The sequence below is a fragment of the Pleurodeles waltl genome, chromosome 9 (genome assembly GCF_031143425.1).
Source record: "Pleurodeles waltl isolate 20211129_DDA chromosome 9, aPleWal1.hap1.20221129, whole genome shotgun sequence".
Taxonomy (NCBI): Eukaryota; Metazoa; Chordata; class Amphibia; order Caudata; family Salamandridae; genus Pleurodeles; species Pleurodeles waltl.
Genome location: NC_090448.1, coordinates 1,087,663,037 through 1,087,690,701, shown reverse-complemented (window position 1 = coordinate 1,087,690,701; position 27,665 = coordinate 1,087,663,037). Strand labels below are relative to the sequence as shown.

Below are 27,665 nucleotides of genomic sequence, written 5' to 3'. Positions count from 1 at the left end.
CAATATCTTCAACCTCCTAGACAACACAATCTCATAAAAACCAAGAGAGACCATCTTTAGCTTAATCAACACACTCAACCTAGTACAGCATCTCACCAAGCCATCACATTCCAAAAGCCATATCCTTAACTGCATCTTTTCATTGCCAGCAATCCAATGCAAATTACTAATATTCTTGGAGTGGATCGACCAGGCTGCCATCTCCATTTTGATTCTCGGCAGCCTACCAACAAACTGAGGTCAACCTAAAAGAGAAGACCAAACCTTCAGATACTTCAAATACTTCGAGACATTAAGAACCTACTGCATGAACTCAATTCTTTCATTGCCAATGCCACGTCTGATGCCAACAGCTTTTTATTTTTAATGATAACTATGAACATTCCTGCTCCAACGACTCTAGGCCTTGCTGACAAAATGCTCCATCTGCAGATAGGAAAGAAAATGTAATAAAAACTGAAATCCAGATGAAATCGATACCCAAGTCCCTCTGCCAACACAGACAGCTCATCACATCAGCCAAAGCAAAGTATTGTTCCAACACCATCAATGAAGCCCCCAAAAGAAGCAGAACAATTCAAGACAATCAAGCACTATATCAACCACTTGCCTGACCCACTTATTCTGCACTCCAGAGAAGTGCAGACCTCAAATTCTTATTTAGTTATAAAAAAATAAAGATCTGACAGAGGAGAAACAGCCCTGTTGTTGTCAATGTGCTAAAGCTTCACCCAATCTCACAGAATCCCACAATGTTCATCCTTCAAAGCCATGCCTTTCACAGGATTTGGCTGCCATACTAAATTCCCTCAAACCCACTTCCTATGAAAAACTAGTCTTACCACAGTCTGTCAACAACTCTCTTCGGTAAAGCTCTCACCTCTACTCGTCTTTGTCAATGCCTCTCTCACTAAGGGCATCTGTCCAGAAACCAACAACTGTCCGGGTCCTTCCACTCTTAAAGAAACCTATACTAGACTCTTATGGCCCTTCATCAGCAAGATAACTGAAAAAGCAGTCTATGATTAAATGCAAGATCACATCAATGCTAAGCACTTCCTGCAGGATTACCAACCTGGCTTCAGATCATGCTGCAGGGTGGGAACTGCTACTTTACAAGTTGAAGATGGCAGCCTTTTGTCCACAGATGAAGATGAACCCCGGCTTCTTATACTGACAAGCCTCTCAGCTATCCAACACAGTCAACCATCCTACTCCTAGCCACACCCTATAGTCTTGAATGGGATTCACTGCCAATGCCCTTCAATGATTCTCCTACCACTGGGACATTGTTTGGACACAGAGTCCTTTGTGTGGCTGCTCTTCCTGGGGTGGGACTTTGTCCCTCAGGATACACTTGGACTTGGGAGGTAGAGCTGGCCCATTCCATCACGCTATAAAGCTGCAAGTCCCCCACTGCACGGGAACGCCCCCGATGAGGGCACCATTACCTCAATCGATTCTTTCTTGGTATGGGCAGCAGGGGTACTTCACAAGGAGACAGAACTTACCGAAAGGAGACTCTGAATGGAAATACTTAGTAGTGACTGTGGCTCGATGCCCCAAGGTGGCATTGCAGAAGTGGACTCTCAGCCATCAAGATACACAATTGCCAGCCGACACAGCACATGGTTACTGAAGTCTCCTTTGTTATGCCTACCCCATCCCCTCCAGCTTCCCCGGTTAAAGAGCATTGGGGGGTGGGGAGGGGGAGATGGGGTAAGGAGACTAAGCTGAAAAGGGGCAGGTGAAAAGCTGGATTTGGGTGTTGTCCTAAATGTTGATTTAACCCTGGACATGTTCTTATCAAAGTTTGAGAAGCTGTTTAACCCCCTGGGTGCCTGGGGCGAGCTGGTCTCGTCCTCTCAGTTCCCGTGTGCCGGGGATGAGACCAGGTTGTCTCCTGCACCATGTCGATGGGGGGAGCGCTGGGAGGCCTCCTCCCCCCCTCCCCCCGGGGCCGGGATGTAAGGGAAATCATTTCCCCTTCCACCTCCGTGACGTCTGGTGACATCAGCACGCAAATCGAGCACAGACTAAGAGGTCCAGCATGATCCCGGAAGAGAAATGCAAAAGCATTTCTCTTCCGATAGGGAGGTGGGGCTGGGTAGGCATGAAAGGATAGACCTTTTCCTTTCATGTCTCTCAGCATTTCTGCTGCCCTATCGCGATGCAATGTGGCAGCAGAAATGCCCACTAGACACCAGGGATTTTTTTTTTTAAATATATACTTCAATAAGGGGAGTGGCCCCTTGTGCAAGGGTCGCTCCTTAGGGAGGCCATATTTTTAGGCCATTTCTGCCCTCTCTGGGGCAGAAAACCCCTAGACACCAGAGATATATATTTTTTAATTTTTTATATGGGGGTGGGGGGATTTATTTTAGGCCACTTCTGCTCCCCTTGGGGGCAGATCTGCCTATTTTTGGAAGGCCCAAGAGGGTGGAGGTATAGACATTCCCTCCAATCCAAATAAATAGGGCCAAAGATGTTCGGCCGCCAGTGGGCAGATGGGGCAATTACATTTTTGTGATGGGACCCTCCAGAATCTGCAGGAATCCACAAAATTCCTACCACCCGGCATAGTCTCATCTATACTGAAAAGGTCTGCTGCACTTGTCAGCCTAAAAACTTTTTCTTCTTCAAACTGCCCTTTTAGACCCACTTTGGTTCCCCCTCAATTTTGACATGTTTTTGGCTCTTCCCTGTCACAGGCACTTGGCCCACCTACACAAGTGAAGTATCATTTACCAGGGGACTGAGGGGAACATTGGGTGGTATGAAATTTGTCCCGGTGCAGTGATCCCACACAGAAATGTTGGAAGTTTATTTTTTAGCTAAATGAGGTTTGCTGAGAAAGAAATCATTGGAGGATCCACACAAGTCACACCTTCCTGGACTTCTTTGGGTGTCTAATTTTCAGAAATGTCTGGGTGTGGTAGGTTTCCCTTGATGGCGGCAGAGCCCAGGACCAAAAATATTGAGAAAAATGGCTGTTTTTTTCACCAAAATTTCAAACAGTTTTTTTTATATCAGCTGTTATTTTCTGTAGGAAAACCTTGTAGGATCTACACAAATGACCCCTTGCCAAATTCAGAATTTTGTCTACTTTTCAGAAATGTTTAGCTTTCTGGTATCCTGCATTGGTTTCACACCCATTTCTGTCACTAAGTGGAAGCAGGCTGAAAGCACAAAAGAAAATTTAGAAATTGAGTATTTCCCAGTAAAATGCCAAAGTAGTGTTGAAAAATGTGTTTTTCTGATTCAAGTCTGCCTGTTCCTGAAAGCTGGGAAGCTGGTGATTTTAGCACCGCAAACTCTTTGTTGATGCCATTTTCAGGGAAAAAACCACAAGTCTTCTTCTGCAGCCCTTTAAAAAAACAAAAACAAAAAAACATTGTGGTCTCCTTCAGGGGAACCCACAAACTCTGGGTACCTCTAGCATCCCGAGGATGTTGGCAAAAAAGGACGCAAATTTGGCATGGGTAGCTTAAGTGGACAAAAAGTTAAGAGGGCCTAAGCACGAACTGCCACAAATAGCCAAAAAAAAGGCCTGGCACCTGAGGGGGAAAGGCCTGGCAGCGAAGGGGTTAAAGACCTGTTGTCATTGCTATTTTCTGTGCCTCAATAGGCCTGTTGACAGTGCAAGTCATGGGTGTATGAGTGCAAGGGTACCCTTGTCTAATGACTTAGATGGTGACAGAAGGGTCTAGTCATGCCCTGCCAGTGGCGCCATGTGTGCCACAATCCCTGCAGGGGAGTGGGGTAGGGACACAGTGTGTAGTGAACGCAAGTCATGAGGGCATGGGTGTCAGGGGGTCTCTGGCTTTATTTTCCCAGGTAGTTACTGATGGGCCTAGTCACATCTCGACAGACTAACGAGTCGCTATCCGTGCAGGGGAGCGGGAAAGGGGCTCATTGTATACCCAATGTCAAGATAGGGAATGGGCAGATGATTGGGCAGCAAAGAAGCGTCAATGAGCAGACTACATCTGATCATAATAGGCTGCCCCCACTTAAAGAGGATGACACCAATTATATCTTCCCCCAGAATCTGCACTGTTTGGAGGGGTTCTAATGGGCTACCCCCTATTAAAACGGGTGAGAGGGAAGCAACAGCAGATCTTATGCGCAAGGTGAAACATTGGTGTGATTCCACTCAAGTGTCTGGACCTCTCCTTTCGCCATATATTATGGTGAGAACAGCTTGCTTTGTGGGACAGAGGGAGAGATACTGAAGGGGATTGTATATAGGTAATTTAAAGGCACTCCATATTTGCGAAAGCCCTTATTCAGGGCAGTTTTATTACCCACGACAAGGCCACAACAATTAGGATGCAACCCTTGCAGTCTACCCTTCCTCTGCTTCTACTCAGATGATATAGGTCAGCCTCCAATTCCCACGAGAAGGCAAGTGAATGCATGTAAGGAAATATTGCTTGAGAACAGCTTTGCGCCTCAGAGTGTGCTGGATGATAATGACTGACCGAGTGTGCTGCCAGGAAGAGTCACCTCTCCCCCACACCTCCCCATGCCCAGGGAAAGCAGAGTTTTCAATGGTGTCCATGGATGAGCAGAAGCCCCTGTTAATTGTCATGAGCTCTAATATTGCAGAGTTGAAAGCCAAAAGGGATGCTATATGGTTGGAAGCTCTTAGGGGGAACCATATTGTGGACAATCAGGAAATGTGGGATGTAGATCATTCTTTTTAGTTAGGTGTTTCTTCCTCCTTTATTAAAGCTGCATCTTCCTCACCTTCGGGTGGTCTTCTTACCTTAGTTTCCATCAATGTCCGCTGCATTTCCTCCATGGTGGAAATGGGCTCGCCTAATCTGCTGGCAGAAGAGTTAGTATTCAAGTGCGTCCCATCATTGTTGCGGGTACCATGGATGTAACCATTGTAACCCATCCTTCACTTTTTTTTGAAAGATTATGAAGAGAAAAGGACCTCCCTGTTTCAGGTTTTAATAATGGGTGACTTCAATGTTCACTTGTGTTTACCAGGATGTGGTTTAGACAACAGGTCGTTAGATGTTAGCCCTCATGTAACATTTTGAGCACAGAAGGGGGAGTTGATGGAGGGCTTTCTGGCAAGCAGCAATTTGTACTGTATTGTGAGCAGATGGGGAAGGGTGAAGCCACGTCTTTTACGGGTAGGAGCGGTTATTCCATCATGGATTACATCATTGTATAAGCACCCTTGGCTTGTCTTGCTAAGTTCTGGAGCAACAAAGTGGACAACTCCAGATAGATGGGTGTCACTTTCAGGGGTTGTTACTAGAGGGTGTGTGATAAGGGGTGGGATAGTAGCTGGGAATCTGGTAGTGATATCACCCTCCCCTCCCCCAGAACGTTAGTAAAGAGGAGTGTAAGGCCATTCTCACTATGGCTGGGGAGGAAGCGCTGGGCTCCAATGGGGTCCCTCGTGACCTTTATAAGGCCGAGCCCCTAAGGTGGGTAAGGATTTTGGTGCAGGTATTTAATGCAGCATGCAGGAAAGGTTTTCCCAAACCCTTGTCCAAATCAATTATTTTACCCATATTTAAAAAGGGATAGAGGAGCGAACCGCAATGCTACTAGACTGCTGCTTTTTATAGCATTCATGGACCTCACCTCAGCCTTTGATCGAGTTAATAGATCCAAACTTTGCGCCCATTTTAATAAGTAGGTGGTAAAGGTTGAGCTAGTGGTCTTTTTATACAGTTTCACTCCAACCTATCGGCCTTGGTGAGGTACAACATAAATGGCAGTCTGTCCACTTCTTGGGCAGTTCAAAAGGGGGTAAGACAGGTGCATTTTGGTGCCTTTTATTTACGCTCTATATAAATCAAGTGGGTGAGGTTTTATCAGACACCTGTAGGGATGTTCCCAGGGCTGGATCAAAGTTAATCAAAGTTAATTCCCACATTGTTATATTAACATGATGCAAGTTTGATCGCAAGGACTCCAGTGGGTCCCCAACGACTTTTAGATGCTTTAGTTGATTTGATGGACTCACTTGACCTTGCAACAAACTACGGTAAGTCACATACAATGATAATTGGCTGCCGAAAGACTGCTGAGAAAGCATTTTTGGTAAGGTGGTGGAACTAACCAAAGTAGCTACCTTTACATATTTGGGTGTACTATTTGATGATAGGGGGACCTGGAACCCACAAAAGGCCCTAAAGAAGAATATTCTCTTGAGGTGAGTGGCTGTGACTATTGACTTTGCCAAGAGATTAGGTGCCAAACCACTGCAGACCATGGTGAGGGCTTATCAGGAAAAATGAATCCCTATGGGTGTGATGTATGGGGGTATAAAGAGTGAGCTACAAGTAATAGAAAACAATTTTGCGTAGGCTCCTGGTGGTTCCGGCAAGTACCCCTTCTTTAATTGTGCATGAGGAACTAGGCCTTCGTTATCTTTCATATCTCATTGTATTGGCTCCCATTATGCGCTGGCTCAGAATATGGTCCAACCCTGCTCTCACTTAACCAGCTGGTGATTGAGGACTGTAGATCACTTGAAGGCACACTTTGCATTCCCTGGCTCAGATGTGTCAAAAATATATTGGAGAGAATGAATCGCCACAAAATCTTGATGAAGTGATCTGATGGAGCAGAAACATTTATTACTTTCAAGCAGGCTGGCAGATAGAGGCAAGGGAACTTTTCAAACCTATGGTGAAGCAATATATTTTATTAACAAGCTCACTAAGACTTATCTGGTGATTGTTAATAACCCCATCATAATCTCTTATTAGCGAGGTTCAGGTTTAACCTTGTACATTGGCTTTAAGCTGTCCCAAAAGGGTTTCATAAAATTGAAGAGTTGCCACCCTGCCCTTGTGATAATTCCACACAGCAGGATATAATGCACTTTATATTTTTTGGTGATTGTGTTTTTCAGGCATTAAGACACCTTAGTTGTGTCATTGTTGAGAGAAATTCGATTCGTACAAGTGGTGTATCTTCAAATGCTTTCTTCTCCCAGAGTTTGCTTAATGGGGTGGAAAGTTTTCTTTCTGGTGCTCTCAGACTAAGGAAAAAGCTATTTAGTTGCTAAGGGTTTCTTACATAGTTATTAGTCTCCTGGGATGCAAATGCTGATAAATCTGTTTTTACTGTTATTTTTTTATTTATTGCACTATGTATTTTACTTTTTACACTTATGCATGTATTTTTATCCACACCTTTATGGTTTTGTGAACTTTATATGGTCTTGAGTTACTGAAAAGTATTTATGACTGACTTTCCAATCAGTTTCTTCACATTTATCATGACGTTTAAAATTAATCTAAACCCCATTCCTATTGCATTTGTCAGAGTTTGCAACTTTGTATGTTTTTTTTTAAGCAAGCAATACAATTTAAAAATCCATCGTATATTTGTCAGTTAACAAATGTGACACTCCTTCCGACTACTTGTAATTGGGTTACCCCATGCAAAGCCTCCTTTTACTGTATTTGACTTGGGTCCTGCGTTAATGCCCTTAATTATGAATAACAAAACTATTGCATAGATTTGCAAGATCTTGCAGGTGGAACTGTCAGAAGCCGGTGAGCAGAGTTTGGAAAGGTTAGTTTAATTAGGGAGAAACCAGGAGGGGCAGAAGTACAAAAGGTGGTAGCAGGAATGAAAAGATTGCGAGTTTGGGCATAAAAGGGAAAGGAGAAAAAGCTGATCCACAGTGTAGTAGGAAGGCTTAATGGATATTCGTGTCTGGTGTGTACAGTGGTAGGTGCCAAGAGGGTCAGTCGTGGGCTACAGCCCCTTTTGCAAAACACCCATATTAAGAGAACAGAACAACCGCTCATGGCCCCCAGACGCAATTAAGCGGACTGGTTCCACCATTTTTTGTCTGAGCAGCTGATACAAGTAGCAAAGTGAACAGTAAAGCAACAGGGACACAGGCAACAGTGCTGGGCTTTGCAAAGGTGACACTCACGGTCCTCCACTACAGGGTAAAAAAGCATTTCCTCATGGTAAGAACCTGCAAGATTAGCTGCTACTGTGAAAATTCTCCATGGCTGTGCCCACTGTCAGTTAAATCGCCTCCCAACAGTGTCCAGGGCGTCAAATATCTGCCCGTCTGTTAAGATTCTGTCGATCACCATTGTCCATAATATCAATGGTACTTCCTGAGATAGTAATGAAAAATGCTCTGATACAGGACTGAATGCCTGCAGCTCTATTGCGTTTGTGTGGATGCTGCTCTGAGACCAAAGGCCTTGAACCATCATGTTAACCTGATGGGCACCGTAGTTCAGCAAGTAGATGGGTGGATGACACCACCTTGTGCTTGCAGAAGGCTAAACGAATAGACTAGGTGGGAGGGTTACATTCAACAGTGGAGATCAGGGTAAACATTTGGGAGGACGGACAGCAAAGAGAAACTCCATTGTTGTTAAAGCCACTGCTGTTGCAGGCATCACTGAAGGGCCCGCATCCAAAATGTGATTAGTACCAACAGGATGCATGACTCCAGGCTGATGTAAAACCTAGAGAACCAGTACATGTGTTGGATCAAACAATCTGTAACTTATATTCACGATCAGATGAGGAGGAAAATCCTTCATGTAGATCGTATCCTTCACTTCTATTTAGTGAAAATTCTGCTTTCGAGTGAGGTGACACATTGAGTAGTAGATAGGAAAGCCCAAACTGTGGAGGAGCCCTTGTAAGCTGAAGATGTTCCTGCTGGGTATTCCTTTTTCAGTACCAAATTTTCAAAGCCTGGAAATACATGGACTCCTTACTGTTGCAGTGAAACCGCAGGCACCACCACCCCACTGGAGTGACTTATTGTATCCAGGATTGGACCACTTTTAAAACCACTCTAAATTTACAGGTTACTTCCCAAGACCATTGGTAGCGCATATGCCTTCATACGTAAAGGATACTAAACATTAAATATCCTTCAAGAGATTTATTTCGACCCAGGTTCGGATTTACTCATGACTAAACTTCAAGGCATAGTATGCCAGCATTCATCGGGAAGCTCTCCTTGAGGTTTTAGAAACTATATTGAAAATGCAGCATGGGATTCTAGTACACCAATAAACTGTTTTTTACTAGATTGTGCCCGTGCCATCACCCACAACTATTTCCAATTTGAAGAACATTTTTAATCTACAGATTCAAGTGGCATAAAATGGCAGCACCTTTGCCCCAAGTATAGCATGCCTCCAAATTATTTTGAAACTACTTGACAGTGAAAATCCATTTACCATCAATATAACAATCTGGAAAAGATATTGAGGACATTCTCATTATTTGGAAGAGTGATGAGGCGAACTATACCTTTCCTTGATTTGAGTATACAATTATAGGGCACCAGGCTCAAAACTGAAGTATATTATAAGCCAAAAGACTGTAATACCGCTCTTGAGATACAATAGTTTTCCCACCAAAATCACTAAGGGACAATTTACGAGTAGGTCTATTCCTAAGATTGAGGCAGAATTGCACTGAGAAGAGGGATGACGATCAACATGCGGACCTACCGACCAGCAAACGTGAAGAAAATAACTCTCTCATGCACCTTATAAAGAAGGCTAGAAATACCCAGCAAAACTGCCAATCTCTCTTGCATACATTTGAGAAACCAAAAAATGAATACCCTATTTGTGTCACCATGTATGGCACATACTCCAATTGAATGAAGAAAGTCATTAAGAAACTTTGGAAGATCCTCTCCTCAGGCCTCCTCGATTTTGAGACCAATGTTTTGATTTAAACATGGCAGATCTTTAAGGGATGTCGGTCATGCAAACAAAACCAAAACCCTTGAGAGCAGACAAAACTACCCTACGGGCAATTTGGTATTTGCCCTGTATTATGGGACATTATCCATGTGGCCACTGTCGTCTGTCTAATGAGGGGGCAGATGTTAAAGATCTAGACCTTGGGTTAAAAACACCCTGGACACGTACACATCAATGGTGATTCAATTAACGTAATTTATATGCTGATCTGCAAGTGTGGTTTGAAGTACATTGGTATGACAAGGAAGATCTGTCCCCGAATTAATGAGCACAGAAGCGCCTTTAGGTGTAAGAAAACAGCCACAAAACTAATGCGGCACTTTGTTGAAACAAAACATTGCGAAAATCACTTTCTATGGACTGTATTGATAAGTTACTGGCACACATCCAAAAATCCTGTTTTGGTTTGAACAGCACTGGATTTATAGTCTGCAAAGTTCGACTGACCTGAACAATGACGCGAGTGGTCCCAACTTCCAGGGCTGATGTAGATAATCACACTCAAATAAAAGGATTTGTCTCGGTCTTTTTACCCCAACAATAACTTGTAGGTGTTTACGGTTGGCCCATGAAGAAAAACAAACACTGGCAACTACCACCAGCGGATATTAAGGGGATGATGAGCCTTCAATAGGCATTATCGTGGCACACGATTGAGTATACATATCAACACGAATTGTAGAACTGTAGAACCGATCTCACTGGGGTCAAGATGCATGTCAATATATTAGCTCACACTGCCAGGCAGTTCATGCTACTATGTTATTAACATGACCCTCTTAGCAATAGAAGCTAATTAGATTGCGATCGTCATTGAGTGCATTGGGGAATATTAAGGAGGTGATATATTATTGTACTATTTCAGAATTACACTATGAAGATAAAACAATGGATATAATTTTATGCCTAGTTAAAGCTCATGAAAGTAAGACATAGAAACATTTCTTTTCATTCTGTCTGCCAATAAAGAGCCACAGTCAAATTACCACAAGCGCGAGCTAGTAGAAGACTACACTTCCCTGAAGCCGAGCGCACGACGTATTGCACACCCGGACATTCCAGCGTTACCATATCCTGACGCCGATCCACTAGCTGCATCTATACCCCATTAAAACCTCCCAACTGTGCACACACAAGTTGTTTTGTGGTGACAATGCAGGGTACGTGTAGGTCAAAAGACAGCTACAACCACCTTGACGAAGTGTGGGTTTTCAGGTGGCCCGGCTCACTTAGCTCCACATAAAAGTAGAAGTTATCATTGTGTCTACACTAGTCTTTGTGATGACGCCTGTTACACTAAGGTTGCCCGCCTACAAAACTACATACAAGTCTCCTTATCAAACTGTTGTTCGGGGGGCTTTCAGCTCTTAAGGCTGCCATTATTGCATAGATGAAACAAAACCCTGGGGTTAGCCCGTTGGCTTCTTATTGGCATAATCGCAGCAAGCTTACAAAAGCAGCCCTTCTGTTTTTATGAGCAGCACATTAAGGTGGCTCCATTAAACAGCAGTACAAATGTATGCCCATGATTGAAAATGTGCAGTGGTTCGCTGTGACAATATATGCACAACATTTAAACAGTGCATTTTATTAAGTGTTCTAATTATGATCAAGGTATTTGAGATGATTGAGGGGTAAGCGTGAAGACTTTGAATAGTTAGTAACATACATGATTGCATCACTGAATATTCATTACACGTGGTCACATATTGGTATACTGATGACTCCATCTACATTTCTAGATACATTGTAGGGTTCCCTGTAAGATGACTTTCATTAGATGAGACCCTTTGGCCTCAGTTTGTTTTTTGGCATGGTTTGAATGATTGACTAGGCAGGGAGATATGTAGCCCCGAAGGCCTCAAACCCTTGCAGGCTTTATAAGTGGCCCGCAATATGTTGATAATTTGATTTGAGTAGGAGAGCCACAGTCACTCCCAAAACCGGTTATGTTTTTAATCATGTTACTTGTACCCATGTAATAAAAGGAAATATCCTCAGGTTTATCAGAAAACATTTTTAACTATCTAGATCCCTGTTTAAATATCCAGTAGGAATTTATGTAAGAACTCCCATAAATGGTTGAGTCCACCATGATGGTATTCACCTACCATTCTGTATACAGGCATCTATGATGAAGCAAGCCGCAATAAGTTGTGGGTGAGGAGTCTATTCCAAAATCCCTTTTGAACCTATACAAGAGGTTGACCACTAGTGAAGACCTGGTTGCTCATGTGTATTTAATAATTCAAAATGCTACAAATGCCAAGACCCTGGTGAAAACAAGATGTGTTTTTTAGTAGAATGGTAATACTGTGAACTGACAGTGCTGGGATATCACGGAACACCACAACATTTGCTGGTTGTGAGAATTAGGATCGAAGTGCCCTGGCGATTCAGAGATGTGAAACAATATCCTGCTCTCAGGAACAGCCTCTTTGACTTGTTACTGCTGAATAAACAGATTTGGAAGATGGAGATCCAGGATGGTTCTCAGATCTTTGTCCTTCTGTGGTACCAAGAGGTGCATGGAGTAGATTCCTGTGCTCTTTAGTTCCAGAGGCACCATTTACATGGCCATATCTTTGTTCACCAGGGCAAGGACATGGTTTACAAGAGAGCAGTCTGAAGGGAACGGAAAGGGTAGGGCTTAGCTACAGCACATTAAAAGAATGACCCAACAATCCATTGTAATGGTCTCCTAATTATGTGAAAAAGGGGAACGCTCAGCCCTACAGAAGATGGTGGTCTAAGTGGAGCACTGGGGGGACAGTTGTGTTGAGGAGGCTGAGCTAGCACAGGATTGCAGAGAACAGATCATCTTTTGATGGTGTCCTCTAGCTCTGCCCCTGCTCATAAAGGAGCAGTACACTTTTTGGGGCATTTCGATCAGTGGAGAGGGTTGTCTGATTGGACTGTTGTGACTTAGCTAAGACCTAAAATGTTCTGTAATTCTGGTAGTAAGGTGGGCTGGTGAGCAAGCTATAGCTTGCTGTTCGTGAAGCATTCTAGGGAGGAGGCCTTCACTCCAAATAGTTGATTGACAAAGGGTATGTCCGTGAGTGTTGAACATGTCCTGAGAAATCAGTGGAATGTATACATGTATAGCAACGCAGTGCGATGACTGACCATGCATCAAGCCACTGTTTGCCCAGAATCCAGGCCGCACTTCAAGAACTGCTTCAAAGCACCCAAGATGTTACAGACTAAGTTGAAAAAAGGGTTTCTTCATGAATTGACAGTCTTTTCCCATCCTGATTACTTCAGCCAAATTTGATGGCTTCAAAAGTTTACACCAACAGTACATCCAGGACAAGCTGAATAGACAGAAGACAGATGGGAAATAAAGCATGGCCTGCGATTCCCATTTAGGACAGAGGACAGAGCTTGGGGAGGCGCAGAGACCAAAGGTGTCAGCAGCCAAGCTTGTATGATCTTGTCCAACCTTGGAGAGTGGAACAGAGGGTTCCGTATCCACTCTGAACAAATCCAATATGTTAAGATGTAAGTCCCTAACATGCACAGGGACACCAATTGGTGCAGGCAATTTTTCTGCATCTCATTTGGGCCAGACAGCATCTGGGACTGGTGGAACAATTAAGGATTTAATTCATAGCTCTATAAACTATGAATATCTTAAAATGGGTGATGGCATTTGATTGCTGTGCAGCTAGAGTTTGAGTAAATATCAGGTCCACAATCTTCTAGCTATTGGTTATTAACATGTACAATCTGATGAACACTAAGATACTCAAGAACTTCACTGATAAGTGGAATATTTCTACTCATATATTACTAAAGGTCAGGGGGTGTGGAATTTAAAATATCTACTTGTCAATGGGACAGTTTCCTTCATAAATCTAAGTGTCCTGTATTTAAAAAAAAAAAAAAAAAAAAAATACAATACTTGTCCCTTTGAGGTTTGAAGCCATGCAGTGCCCCAAAAATTAAGGCTGCAACCTCATTATATAAGAGCTCTGATAATAGCCTCTTAGATTATGCCACGGCTAATACTATAGTAGAGCTTGAATACTAGAAAACTCCTTAATATGCCATTTTTCTGCAGATCTACATACTGGGGCTGGAGGTAGTAGTCCCAGGGTTGGATGCCTTATGCGTTTGTGCAAAGCTCCTAACTTACATGTTTTAAGGCTTTTCACCAGCTCTTCTCTAATAGTTTCCCATATTGAGAAAGGTTGGAAATTTACGCCTGACAAAGGTCAGAAGTAAATATCTTGCAGGGTTGCGGAAAACGTGGTTGGGGGGGGGGGGGGGGGGGGAGGGGGGGAAGAGGCGTGAGCTTGTAAACGATCAACAGATTTTCACATGAGCGAACCTACAGATGCATATTTCCTCATGCTAAAATACAGTTCACACATTTTCTAGGTGTACAATTTCCTTGTCTACTTCTGTAAAGACGTGAATTAATGAAATACGTAGATCTGCATGAATACAAATATAACATGGGTGCACTCTTGCGACTAAGAATTCGGCTCTAATTAGGTCTGTCGCTCACCACGACCTTTTATTTTTCTTAAAGTTCCAACTCTCTCTATCCATCTATGGGCTGGCTTCACTTTGAAAGACTGCAATCTGCTCTTTCACATGGAGCATATTGACACAAGTAGTTTTGTACAGTGCCAGGAACTACTATGGCAATGTGTGCTTTTTGAGACCAAACATATTTTTGCTTTTTGCTATTTGTTACAATGGTGTGGTCCTAGCAGCCCTCACAACAATAAAGGTTTACAAAAGCTGTTTCAAAACAAGACACGCATTGACAAAACCAAAAGACTGATCACCAATGTTGGAACTGTTGGCTTTGCCAATGCTAGTTTATTTTCATGTTTCCCATAATCATGTTGAAGCTAGTTACACTTACATTCCATTATGAAGATTTTTTTGGAAATACGAGCATGCATCAACAAATTTTATTAAATGATACATCAAAAAAACGTTTCCTAAAATTTCACAGTAGTTCAGCAAAGCAATTTTTTTTCCCTGGTTGCATTTTTTGTGAACATTTTATTTTGAAAGTAAGAACTCCATCAATCTTGCTTTCAAGCCTCTGCAATTATTTCCATCTAATCGGAGAGCATTCTGGGAGCATTAAATGCAGCCTCATCTTGCCAAACTCTGCAAATGTGTGCACATTTCTTTTTTTCTTAACAGGAACCACTAAGTTGTGCAGACCGAATTTACAACTTGTTTCGAACAATCAACGTAATAACGGTTTTGCATTAATGAACCATAAATACAAGTTTGAACAGCATTATTATATGTACACAATATTACCTCATTACAGAATTACTTTCCCGGCCCCATGATGCAGTACTGTAAATTGACATGCAGTACTTTAAATTGGCAGCCAAAGGGTTTGTGCTGCGGGGACTTTGGCCTACTTGTCCCAAGGACAAAATAAACTTGAACACGCTGTCCTTTACCCTAAAAAAATATATCCTGGGCGGGGGTTATAGAAATTCCACACCCCTGAAACGTACAATGATGCACCTGAATGCAGACACCCTAAGTTCAACAACAGATCCCTAGAAAAAAATTACAAGGTGAAAACAATTTGTAGGATGAATTATTTTAATTCGTAAGGCTGGATATAAGCAAAAAGTAATCTAGGACTTAAAGTGATATATTATGGGGGCAGTCCATAGTGTGGCAGGGAGTCAAAACGTTAACTGCATTCTGTGCTGCTTGGTAGGGAGGTCACATGCAAGTATCAGGAAGTCTGGGTTGCTACATTGTAAGATACTTAACACCTGCCTCAGTACCGACTGCAACTATGAAATACCACTTCTGATAAGCCACAGACAACAGTTTGCTTACATGAAGCACTGAGAAGCACCAGGCTTGAGTTGGTGTTGGCTGTTTGAATTTAAATAGACACTGATGAACGGCATACTACCACGTAACTGAACTACTGATGAAGGAATCAACTTCTGAATTACAATAAATCATAAGGATTGTTCACCCTGTCATTTACTCCAGGAATGTAGGTTATTGCCAGTCAACGGTGGAAAACATTCATGCATCTATAGGAGTCTAAATTTCAGATTGAGCAATGCCCATAATACGTGTTTTATGATTGCTTGTCTTCCACCCTTAAAAACTAACTAGACTTGGCTACATTTTGGCGATTAGTAGGAAGAGGACCCTTAATCTATATTTGACCCAAAGATCATATGCTGCATCTGTTTACAAGTAAAGACAAACTTTGTATCTATATTTTTCTGTCCTCTGCCTAAGAATGGGAATTTTTCAAAACTAGTTCTCTGTGGTGTCACATGGAGTACCCCCCAATCCATGTCATTACATTTATATTGGTTATACACCATACAACGTTATATAATCTATGACTATTGCAACAAAACTCCTGCCCGATGTTGCTGCATATAGCATTATGGTCACAGTTCTTAGGTGGAAGAATATTTTTTCCTTTAGTCCTAAAGGCTTAATAACTAGTTTCCCAGAATCTAAGAATCCCCTAGCACGGTCAATTAATATGCCACACTATACGATGAAATAGTATGTTACATGTTTATGGACAAGGGTGAACACGTCCCTTATTCAGTAGCTTATGAGTAGTCTACTGTCCAAGTACAGAAATACATTAAGCTTAAGCGTCCTTGCACATAGTGGTTCTAACACTTCCAATATTCCTATAAGGATGTGTGGCACATTTTACATAGACTTTTTGGCTATAAAAATGAAAATCCATACATATTCACACAACACCACTTGACTCATTTTAAAGTCAGTTCTCTCCGGGTTCATCATTGCAGGGCCCAAAAGACCACGGTTTTGCATAACCAGACGTTCTTATGACTGATCAATGTCTAGCAATGTTCATGATTTCTGGCCATAAGCTTGAGATATACATAACCAGCTAACTTCCATGTAAGTCCATACATTACCCATTTTGTGTATTTACAAGTAACACCAATCATATAGTGGCTGTTCACCTTTTTTTTCTTTTAGCCCTCACCCTTGGGAGCTTTTATTGAGAATGCCAGATGTACTTTGGTTCATCCCTATTGTAATGCCAATTTCGCGTAATCTACCTCTACCATCTCGTTTGCTGACACTACAAATTAATACCTGCAGGAAGGTGGCTCTGTATATACTATCTCAAAGTAAGAGATAGTGTGCACAGAGTCCAAGGGTTCCCCTTAGAGGTAAGATAGTGGGAAAAAGCGGTAATTCTAACGCTCTATTTTGTGGTAGTGTGGTCGAGCAGTAGGCTTATCAGAGGGTAGTGTTAAGCATTTGTTGTACACACACAGGCAATAAATGAGGAAACCCACTCTAAGACTTAACTCCAGGCCAATAGTTTTTATATAGAAAAATATATTTTCTTAATTTATTTTTTGAACCACAAGTTCAAGATCTGAAGTAAATACATAAAATGCAAGGTACTCCACGCAGGTAACTTAGGAACTTTGAATAAGAGCAGTAGCATACACAGTTTTAGTAAAAATGGCAATAAGCTATTTTAAAAGTGGACACAGTGCAAAAGTCCACAATTCCTGGGGGAGGTAAGTAATGGTTAGTTTGTCAGGTAAGTAAGACACTTACAAGTCGCAGTTTCTGGGCATAGGCAGCCTACTTTGGGGGTTGGGGGGGGGTCGTGTTTCAAGGCAACCCCAAAGTAACCACACCAGCAGCTCAGGGCCGGTCACGTGCAGAGGTCAAAGAAGTGCCCAAAACACATAGGTGCCTATGGAGAACAGGGGTGCTACGGTTCCAGTCTGCCAGCAGGTAAGTACCGTGTCCTCGGGGGGGCATACGAGGGGAGTTATTTAGAGCACTGGGGAAGAGTGGGGGACACAAGTAGGCACACAAAACAGACCCACAGGGGCGACAGGGTGCAGTGTGCAAAGCAGGCATCAGGTTTTGTATTGGATTCAATGGAGGGACCCGGGGGTCACTCTAGCGGTGCAGGCAGGGCACAGGGGGGGCTTCTCGGGCCAGTCACGAACTGGGCTAGGCAGGGGGTCGCCTGGGGGTCACTCCTGCACTGAGGTTCGGTTCCTTCTGGTCCGGGGGGCTGCAGGTGTAGTGCTTGTTCCAGGCGTCTGGTTCCTTGTTACAGGCAGTCATGGTCAGGGGGAGCCTGTGGATTCTCCCTGCATGCCTCACTGTGGGGGTCCGGCGGGGTCGTCTCGGGCTACTCACAAGGTCGCAGTCGCCTGAGACTCCTCCCTGTGGTACTGGTTCTCTGGAGCTCGAGCAAAGGGGGTGTCGGTGCAGAGGGGGAAGTCTCACGCTTCCAGCGGGCAGAGTGAAGTCCTTAGAAGTTGCAAGAAAGTTGCAATATTGTTGCTGTTGTTGAGCAGAGACGCTGCTCACTGGAGTTTCTTGGTCCTTAGGCTCAGGGCAGTCCTCGGAGGCTTCAGAGGCCGCTGGTCCATGTTGGATGCGTCGCTGTTGCAGTTTTGTGAGTCAGGAGACAGGTCGGTAGGGCTGGGGCCAAAGCAGTTGTCTCCGGCAACTCTGCAAGGCTTTCAGGTCAGCAGTCCTTCTCGGTTCAGGTTGCAGGAAGCTGATTTCCTGGGTTCAGGGGTGCCCCTAAATACTAAATTTAGGGGTGTGTTTAGGTGTGGGAGGCAGTAGCCGATGGCTACTGTCCTGGAGGGTGCCTACACCCTTTTTGTGCCTCCTCCCTGAGGGGAGGGGGGGCACATCCCTAGTCCTATTGGGGGAAATCGTCCAAAACCATGGAGGATTTCTGAAGGCAGGGGTCACCTCAGCTCAGGGCACCTTAGGGGCTGTCCTGACTGGTGGGTGACTCCTCCTTGTTTTTCTAATTATCTCTTCCAGCCTTGCTGCCAAAAGTGGGGGCAGTGGCCGGAGGGGCGGGCATCTCCACTAGCTGGGATGCCTTAGGAAGCTGTAACAAAAGGGGTGAGCCTTTGAGGCTCACCGCCAGGTGTTAGAGTTCCTGCAGGGGAGGTGAGAAGCACCTCCACCAAGTACAGGCTTTGTTCCTGGCCACAGAGTGACAAAGGCACTCTCCCCATGAGGCCAGAAACTTGTCTGGTGTGTGGCAGGCTGGCAGAAACTGGTCAGCCTACACTAGAAGTCGGATTGGTATTCAGGGGGCATCTCTAAGATGCCCTCTGGGTGCATTTTTACAATAAATTCCACACTGACATCAGTGTGCATGTATTGTGCAGAGACGTTTGATACCAAACTTCCCAGATTTCAGTGTAACCATTATGGAACTGTGGAGTTCATGTCTGCCAAACTCCCAGACCATATACTCTTATGGCTACCCTGCACTTACAATGTCTAAGGTTTTGCTTAGACACTGTAGGGGCATAGTGCTCCTGCACATATGCCCTCACCTGTGGTATAGTGCACCCTGCCTTAGGGCTGTGAGGCCTGCTAGAGGGGTGACTTACCTATGCCACAGGCAGTGTGAGGTTGGCATGGGACTCTGAGGGGAGTGCCTTGTCGACTTAGCCTTTCTCCCCACCAGCACACACAAACTGAGGCAGTGTGCATGTGCTGAGTGAGGGTCCCCAGGGTGGCATAAGAAATGCTGCAGCCCTTAGAGACCTTCCCTGGCATCAGGGCCCTTGGTACCAGGGGTACCATTTACAAGAGACTTATCCGAGTGCCAGGGTTTAGGAAATTGTGGAAGCAAAGGTACAGTTTAGGGAAAGAACACTGGTGCTGGGGTCTGGTTAGCAGGGTCGCAGCACACTTTTAATCATACCTTGGCATCATCAAAAGGCAACAAGTCAGGGGGTAACCATGCCAAGGAGGCATTTCCTTACAATACCCACTTGAAAATATTCACAGGCTCAGTGCATATACTTGCTCTCTGCGATATTTATCTATCAACAAGTAAGCATTCTGCTACTGCCACAAAATACCAAATCCAGAACAGAACTTCCACACTATATAGGGGTATGCATATTGTGGACTATGGAATATGGGCAGACTCCTTTACTAACCTACTGTGGAATGTATTTTGGTAAGAACTTTGCAATTTACATGATCCTGTGCAACCTTCCCCATCTCTTTTTCCCTGAACTTCATGTATACCAGTGGTTCCAAACCTGTGGGCCGGGGACCCCTGGGGGTCCGCGAAGCCTCCTCAGGGGGTCCGCGGCTGCTTACATTTTTTTATATTATTTGGTCCCAGCTGTCAGTAATGACTCCTTGGGGATCCCCGTGTTCCAATAATGATTCAGTGGTGGTCCCCAGGCTCCAGTATTGATAAAATGGGGCTCCACAGAAGTCAAAAGGTTGGGAACCACTGATGTATACAACACATGTATGAAATAATGGCATAGGACTGCACAAGTTTGATCACCTATGTATGACCTCAAACACCATGCCTTTGACTAAAGATCCAGATCCACTCATATCTGACAGTGCGGATATTCGAGATCACCTTAATAGTGTTGCTGATGAGCCTCAAATGTACTGCCCCTCGTAAACTTTCTCCTCATGGTCGTTTGTTCTTAGACGCTGAAATCAGCAGGTCCCAGATGATGCATTTAACACACATTGAATAAAAGAACCCAGAAGAAACTTTAAAAAAAAGGGGCTAGTTACAATTTAACACAGGACGATTAACGATCAATACTTTGGCAAACTAGTATGCCTGTAAAGACGTTATCTGGTGTGGTACAAAACACTTATTTGCAAGTGAGTCCTTCGGATACTAAAAATCAGCATTCTAGAGATCTGAAGCGGTACTTGTTGGAATAACGCACAACCACTACTCAATTTCAAGTATTAATTTGCCCCTGAATAATAATCCATGAATACCCGGCATCATAGGTTGAAATGCAGAGGAGTCAATTTGCCTTCTTGGGATTAACTGAGTGATTAAACAAATGGTGCGTCCTTTCAATAACTGACCCCGAGCTGATGCTCGAAAAACACCACTCCTTACTTAACAGAGGCAATCGTTTTAACGTCCTTTACCGTGAAATGTGTAACATGCCATAGAAAACTGATGTGGAAAGAGCTTCTTCTGGTTAAGACAAGTCTGTTACCTCAGAGTGCCGGTCCTGTCACCAGATGCCAGATGCTGTCCATTGGGGCTCACGCACAATGTGCGAATCCCAACCTTGGCGTCCATGGTTTGAGAATCAGCCTTGTCATTCACCACTGCGGTGTTGTAGTCCATATCCAGCAGAGCCTGGGTGTTGTTATCCACGTGGATGATTTTCATTAGATCCTGAAGGAAGGAAGGCAAAGTAATGTTAGTCAGACATTACAAAATGAGGAGTCAGCCATAAAAAAATAAATGGGAAGATCACACACGTCCAAGAGAGAAAGTGTAAGGATACACAAAGTAGCATTAAAGTTCAAAGCACGAAGATTAATTCAACCTGAAAGGTCTTTTACTAATGCATTCTTATAAAGGAAATCACTTCACATGAGCAACAGTGCATTACATGAAAGAAATAGTTGTCTATGGAAGGACAGGGAAGCAGTAATGTAACTCCTTGTCAGCTTGTGGCAGTGGCCTAGTCTGCAGATGCCAGAGGATTTCATAGTAAGGAGGATGGCAGACTACACAGTTTCTCAAAAACCTTTCATACCAGATTATGAATGTAAAATGTGTGAATAGTTGGATCATCATTCTGTGTTAAATGGGTTCCCTGGAAATGTAATTCATTCCCGCTTTCCAAGAAGTACTAAACTCTTAAGTTAATTAGGGCTGTTGTGAAAAACACATTCACAACCATACTGTTTACAATAACAGCCGAGGTGCCAGTGCGGCTCCTAACGATCTTTACTCCACCCAAAGTAGTTTTTCTCGCATGAAATGGTCATGTACATCTGTAGTATTCGGCCTATGTAAATACAACATTCACCACATACTAACAAAGTTCATCTTTTCTGAAACTCCACCTATACAACTCGTGCTTGAAATCGAAGTGGCACAGGACTACACATCCTAAAAGATTCTTCTAATGCATACCCCAATCTCAATTAGCTACAGATTTTTTTTAAACTGAGTCTTTAATGAATGAAATCCCTAACCAGCTGAATAAAATTGAGATGCACGAAAAGCACAGTAAGGCAGAGGGAAGCATCCAAAGGACTGAATCAGCTTAAGAACTCACGCTGCTCAGTATGTTTCGGTGCATGTTGGTCCCATGAATATTTGAGGTCTCCGTGTTCCAGATGCGGATGGTGTTGTCAGATGAGCAGGTGATGAAAGAGTTTGGGGGCAAGCAAGATTTGTTGCTGTCCTTGATTTCTGGGTAAGTCTGGAGAAAAATGAAGAATGGAAACCAATGAACCAGAATGAACTACCTTCAAATACTAAATTCTTGAGCAGGTGAAACTGAGAGGCCAGTACAACATATTAACTATCCTCCTTTATGGGGTGCCTACCTAGGCTCAGCCAATCAGAATGCTTACTTTAGCTACTGTTTGCATGCCTTTTAAGTTCAGTGATGGAATGAAGCAAGACAGTAGAGTAAACGGTGGAACCTGGCAGTTTGTCTGCCTGTGCTGGGATGATACTGAAGAGCTGGGCACTAATAGCTCCCACATGCTATCCGGCTTTAAAAGCTGTTAATTGATCTTTTATTACATTATGTGCCCTCTCCTTAGGTTTGGGACCGTAACTGCAGACAAGCCGGTCAATTTAACAGCACTTAATGCCCAAGCAGCTGTTGATGCACTGATCAGTGGAGAATACGGTTTAATTATCTTCCATAACATAAAACAATAAAAAAAATAGATAGGACATGGATTACTTTAACAAAAGACGTCACTCCATTGAAAATGCCCGGGGTGTACTGAAAAAGCAGAAACCTTTTTATAATTAGGACAATTTATCGAATCTGCAAAATCACATCAAAGGATAAGACTGCGCTGATCTCAGGCCTGCTTCTATTGATGTTACTTAATCCCGCCAAAAAGATCAAAGCAGCTCCCTTTGTTTATTCGCCATTGAAAGCCAATGCCTTTTCATAATTGTGCCAAGTGATACTCCAGGAATACTTCACTAAGTCATCAAAAGTACACATTAAGAATCGAAGAAACACATTAGACAGATGCAATAACAGATTAGAAGAGACAGGATAAAACACGCCTATGAAAACAGAAGCTCAAGTGTCATTAAACCGATCATTGCAGGTGTGTTTTACAAGAACTGTTGCCTACATTAAAAACACTATTGTGTAAAGGTATAAAAACAGAGCCAACTTATGCAGCAGCCTTGCCTGGAGTTGGTGTTGAAACAGAAGGTTCAGTTTCACCAGGGGGGGGGGAGGGGGGTGAAGACTGATAAACCTCTGTATGCAAGAAACTATGGTGGATGGTGCTTCGCTCCAAATGAGCTTTCAGTAGGCCTGGTCCCTTTTAACTTGCAAATTAGGAATAACCCTCGCTCACCATCAAGTTAGCCAACGCAATCAAAATAAAGATGTCATACAAAGGAAAAACTATTGATAAACCTCTTTTTTTATGCCTTGGAGCTAACCCATTTTAGAAGACAATGTACCTACTAAACACCTAAAGAGCAAAACAGCATGCCATCAAGAAAGACTGCAAGGCAGGTGCCCTTGCTACTGTGGCACCTGGGCATCAAGAACATGCCCTCTCCTATCCCACTCCAAACAGATCAAGTACAGATAATGTGATCTGGTTGTAAGTGAAGCTGAGTCAAGCTGGGGAAGCCTAGCACTTGAACAGATTAACTTACTATATGGTCCTTTTCATCTGATGAAGCAGACAATGCATCTCCCGTCTGAGGAGGTGCAAGCTGAAGGGCTTTGATTCAAAGAAGGACTGTGATGGGTGAGTCCCTACTACAAGGATAACCGAGGCTTAACACTAAGAACTGAGGGGCAGCAGAAACTAGAGCCTGATTGTTAATGGTCCACGAGAAAGACAGCTGGAGATCTGCACCGCAAGAGCCTGAAGGTTTCAGATTCCTGATAAGCGACCATTAACAATGGGACATTAGCAGCAATGTTGAAGAGGTTATGCCTTTTTCATCAGTGGGGTCCGATGGCCAAAACAGTGACGGTGGGAGGTTGGATAAAATGTAAACTCACCATAGAGAAAACACACTTTTTGAACAGTCCATGAAAAAGATTCTTCAAGAGTGGCCTTCTAAAGCAGAGAAGAATCAGACTGCTGGTTGGTACAAACTAGCAGAACATCATTTTCAGGGAGACTAATCTAGTGGACTAGATTCTAGTTTTGCAGGTGTAGGCCGTGGGGTTTGATTTGTAGATATTAAAAAAACCATATGGAGAGCCTCAAGATGTAATCAGCCACTGCTGAGTAGGACTGCTGTGTCTAAAATTATTTACCCTCCTTTGCTCTCTTGTACATCATTCCGAACATTCAATACTTTGTTACTGTGGAATATTTAGAGGAGTTGATGCAGTGCTTAGAACTCTAACAAAACATAACACTGGAATACATGACTTAACTCTCAGCCATTGTTAACTCAGGACTGCCTTCCAGTCCATTATTATTGCCCACCACGCCACCTCAGACAGACCAACTAAGTGCAAATCAATCTTGAACCTGCTTTAATAGAACAATGCAGGTCGAACGGCCAGGTCTCCTCCTGGGCCTGGGCTCGTCAGTTAGGCGCAGCTTGATCCAAAGGGCACAGTGGGTACTTGGTCCACATTTGGGCCAACAGTCCCACTTAGTTGCACCTCATTTATTAGGCCTTCCATTCTTTCTTCATGCGTTTGTCCATAAAGAGAAATGCAAAATCCATCAAAATTCTATTGCTGCCTATTGTACGTGGACTAATACCTGCCAGTCAAATATTAACATTGGGATCTTGTACTTTTCATCTGTAGTGAAGAGATGGGAGGATGGTATAAGGAAGTCATTGTGAAGAGACACTCAGATGTCTTTAAACACCAGTGAGGAGACTATGAACTTCCAAATGTTTCACAGTGACATACAAGTCCCTCGCTCAGTAAAAGCACAAACACTGGTGACTTACATGGCAATGTGCACCACTCATTGGAGAAAACAGGGGCATAGCGCGGAGGAGTCCCCATCCCATCAGGCGGCTCCCCATTCAGCCCAAGGTCAATGACTATGTGATATGGGTGACTCTGGGTCCTCAAACATTCTGCAAGGGGCGGCATCATTTGCTGTACGCCACTGGGAGAATATGCACAGGTTAAAGGCCGAAACATGGACTATTTCAACCTTGCAGGTGTAAAAGATTTTTTTTTTTTAATGTGTAATTTCGAGTGACAAATCATTGTGATTACATAAACTCCAGTTGCAAATGCTAAATTAACATTGGAGTTAAAGCGATTTTAAATAAATATTCAGGAATGTTCATAAATGTGTTTTAGTTCGGTCACATTTTCATCAAGTCTCCATTTCAAACAATATGGTTGCTGCTCCAATGTACCCTTAATCCTGCCCTTGTTCATTCCCTCTCCCATTCAATGTCCCCCTGAAAGTTGTCTCACTCTGCAGAGCACCGGACACTGACAGCTTATTTTCCTAGAGTGTGTATTACGAATAGGGTTTTTTTTCGTGTCCCAAATGTTGCCGAGTGTCCAAGGACACTTCTGATGTAGTTCCGCTTTGCACCTGACAGATTTCATTGGTATATATCCATTGTTTACAAATGTTTCATAATGTTCCACAGCTCCAGACAGCAACATAGTAGAACCTGCTGGAGGTTTCTGCAGAAAGGGGCTCGTGGTACTTACTGCCTTGGAAATTGGGATATGTTAATTTGCAATTGGCTGGTGGTGTATTATGTGTGGCCCGGTCATGGTGAAACAACGGTATTATTCTATATGTTCAAATTGTGTATTAAAAGCCCTGATCTGGGGGTGAGCCGGAGACTTTTCCTTTCCTCCCGAGGCTGTCCGTTTGTTCAGAGACCTTTCCTTATTACTAGAGACGGTTTTCTTAACGACGTTGCTGTTCATTTGGGACTTGTAATTACTCTTGAATACTCCGTATGTATATCTCAATGGCATTTAACGTTTTTCTATACTGCCTTACTTCTGAGATTTTTTAACAAAGCCTTTTTTGTCTTTTCCCGATATAGAACTCAGTTACTTATTCTATTACTCTGCTAAATTTATGTTGGGCCTGATCTCGAGGTCGGTGTTCTTTACTGCAAGATATGAATCTGGAAACAAGAGCATGCAAATTAACATAAACCCGCAATTTAGAAACCATACTGTGCTTTATCACCTGAAATGAGTTTATGCAAATTTGCCAGTTGTTTCTTCCAGTAATACCCGAAACTTAAAGACGTTGAGCTAACTGAAAGACATGTTAGAAAAGGCCCGCATCAGCTGAAGTACAAAGGCTTAGTTGCAAGAGTTAAACAGTCCGTGGTTACCTCCACATTCCAGACACACGATGAGTGGTAAAGCGCAGAGTACACCTTTCCTACTTTTTTGGGGTCCTTTACGTCCCACACGTACAAACTGTGGTCATTGTACACGCAGGACAACCACTGGTTGTTGGGGTCAAAGGTCAAAGCGATGGTATCTGGATATTTGGCGTCTGCTGAGGGGTTGGAGAAGAGTCGACTGCAAATAAAATTGAAAAAGAAACCTGCTGTAGTTAGTGTTGGGATATTCAAATAGCAGAAAATATATTTGCGATGCCAGCTTTTTGCAGGTGTTGAGGATTTCATCATGGGTTGGGAGAATCAACTGTGCATAGTTAGGGAGAAAACACTTAAGCCTAACTGGTAACTGGGAAAATGTGACAATCACAAAACCTGGGGTAAAATACGAATAAGCACAATTTATGCATGTGCATAATTGTAATTTAAGACCATTTCATATACCCAGAACAAAAGTAGGTAAATTGTGCATGTTGAAATTTACACATTTACATTTTTTCCCCAAAAATGTATCTGCTTTAATTAGGGTTCAAACAGAAACAATGAGCAAATCATTTAGTTAACTGCCATTCATGAAAATATGTTCCCTTCAGTCAGTTCTCATTTCTTCCCGCCAGGAGTCAAGTATCCTCCATAGTGATGCATCCACGGACCAAACACCTTTTACCTCTTCCTGCTGCAGCTCTGCCCCAGTCCATTGTTTTATTTGTTTATTCACCAATAATGGCACATATACATTTATATTTTCTTGTCATGTGCACTGGAATTCAAGACCAGTTTTCGAGTCCAGCAATAATATTCACCCATGCAGTATAGAGGGGTCCAAGATAATATCTGAACTATTCGGTACATCCATTTCTGCATTTTGGCCTCCACAGCATTTAGCCGGGCAGGCTGGTAAAGGTCACGCCCTGGTTCCCAGTGTCACCAGTACATTCCATAGAATACATAAGGCCAGGTAACTTATCAATTGGTTAAGATAGCCAAGTAAGTCGATAGTGGCACCCAAAAGTATCTTGGACTAGTGTTAGGAAGTGTTGTTGCGTAGATCCCAGCCCACTGATCTCTCCTCTCCCACCCCCAAAAAAGAAAAATTAAAAAATGGCCACTCTTTGTTTACCCAGATGTAATGCAGTGGCAGTGAATTCACATATCTGGGTGATGATACACTGGGGGTTGTTCGAAATTCATGTTCTGTCATATCCTCCACAGCCCCCCCCATCACTTGACTCCAGAACGCAGCCACTCTAGGGCAGTGCCACGCCATGTGCATAAAGTCGGACCCTTGGGCTCCACATCTTTGGCACCTAGTGTCATTTACTGGTGTATACTAGGCCATTGACATTGGTATTAGGTATACCCTTTGCAGGAACTTCTAACGTATCAGTCTGTATCTTTCTGGGTTTGAAGGCCACATCTCGTCCTGGGTTTAGACCTAGATATGTACCACAATATTCTTGCACCCTGGAAGCTGGTCCTTATATCATCTCCATGGCAATTGAGTATAATCTTGTGATTAATTTAGTTGGAGACTGGACAATTGAAGGGTGTAACACCAT

The 27,665-nt window shown here is 43.3% G+C and overlaps 1 protein-coding gene across 3 annotated transcripts in view; it reads right to left on the bottom strand.

Annotated features, from left to right (window-relative positions):
* MAPKBP1 (mitogen-activated protein kinase binding protein 1) overlaps positions 1–27,665 on the bottom strand; it is a 533,456-nt gene that overhangs the window by 136,398 nt on the left and 369,393 nt on the right. For all 3 annotated transcript variants that reach the window (XM_069208767.1, XM_069208768.1, XM_069208769.1), the window contains exons 10-12: positions 26,095–26,287; positions 21,854–22,000; positions 20,774–20,958 (exon numbers count right to left, since the gene is read on the bottom strand). In XM_069208767.1, the coding sequence (XP_069064868.1) occupies positions 20,774–20,958; positions 21,854–22,000; positions 26,095–26,287 (525 nt within the window). The remainder of the gene's footprint in view (positions 1–20,773; positions 20,959–21,853; positions 22,001–26,094; positions 26,288–27,665) is intronic.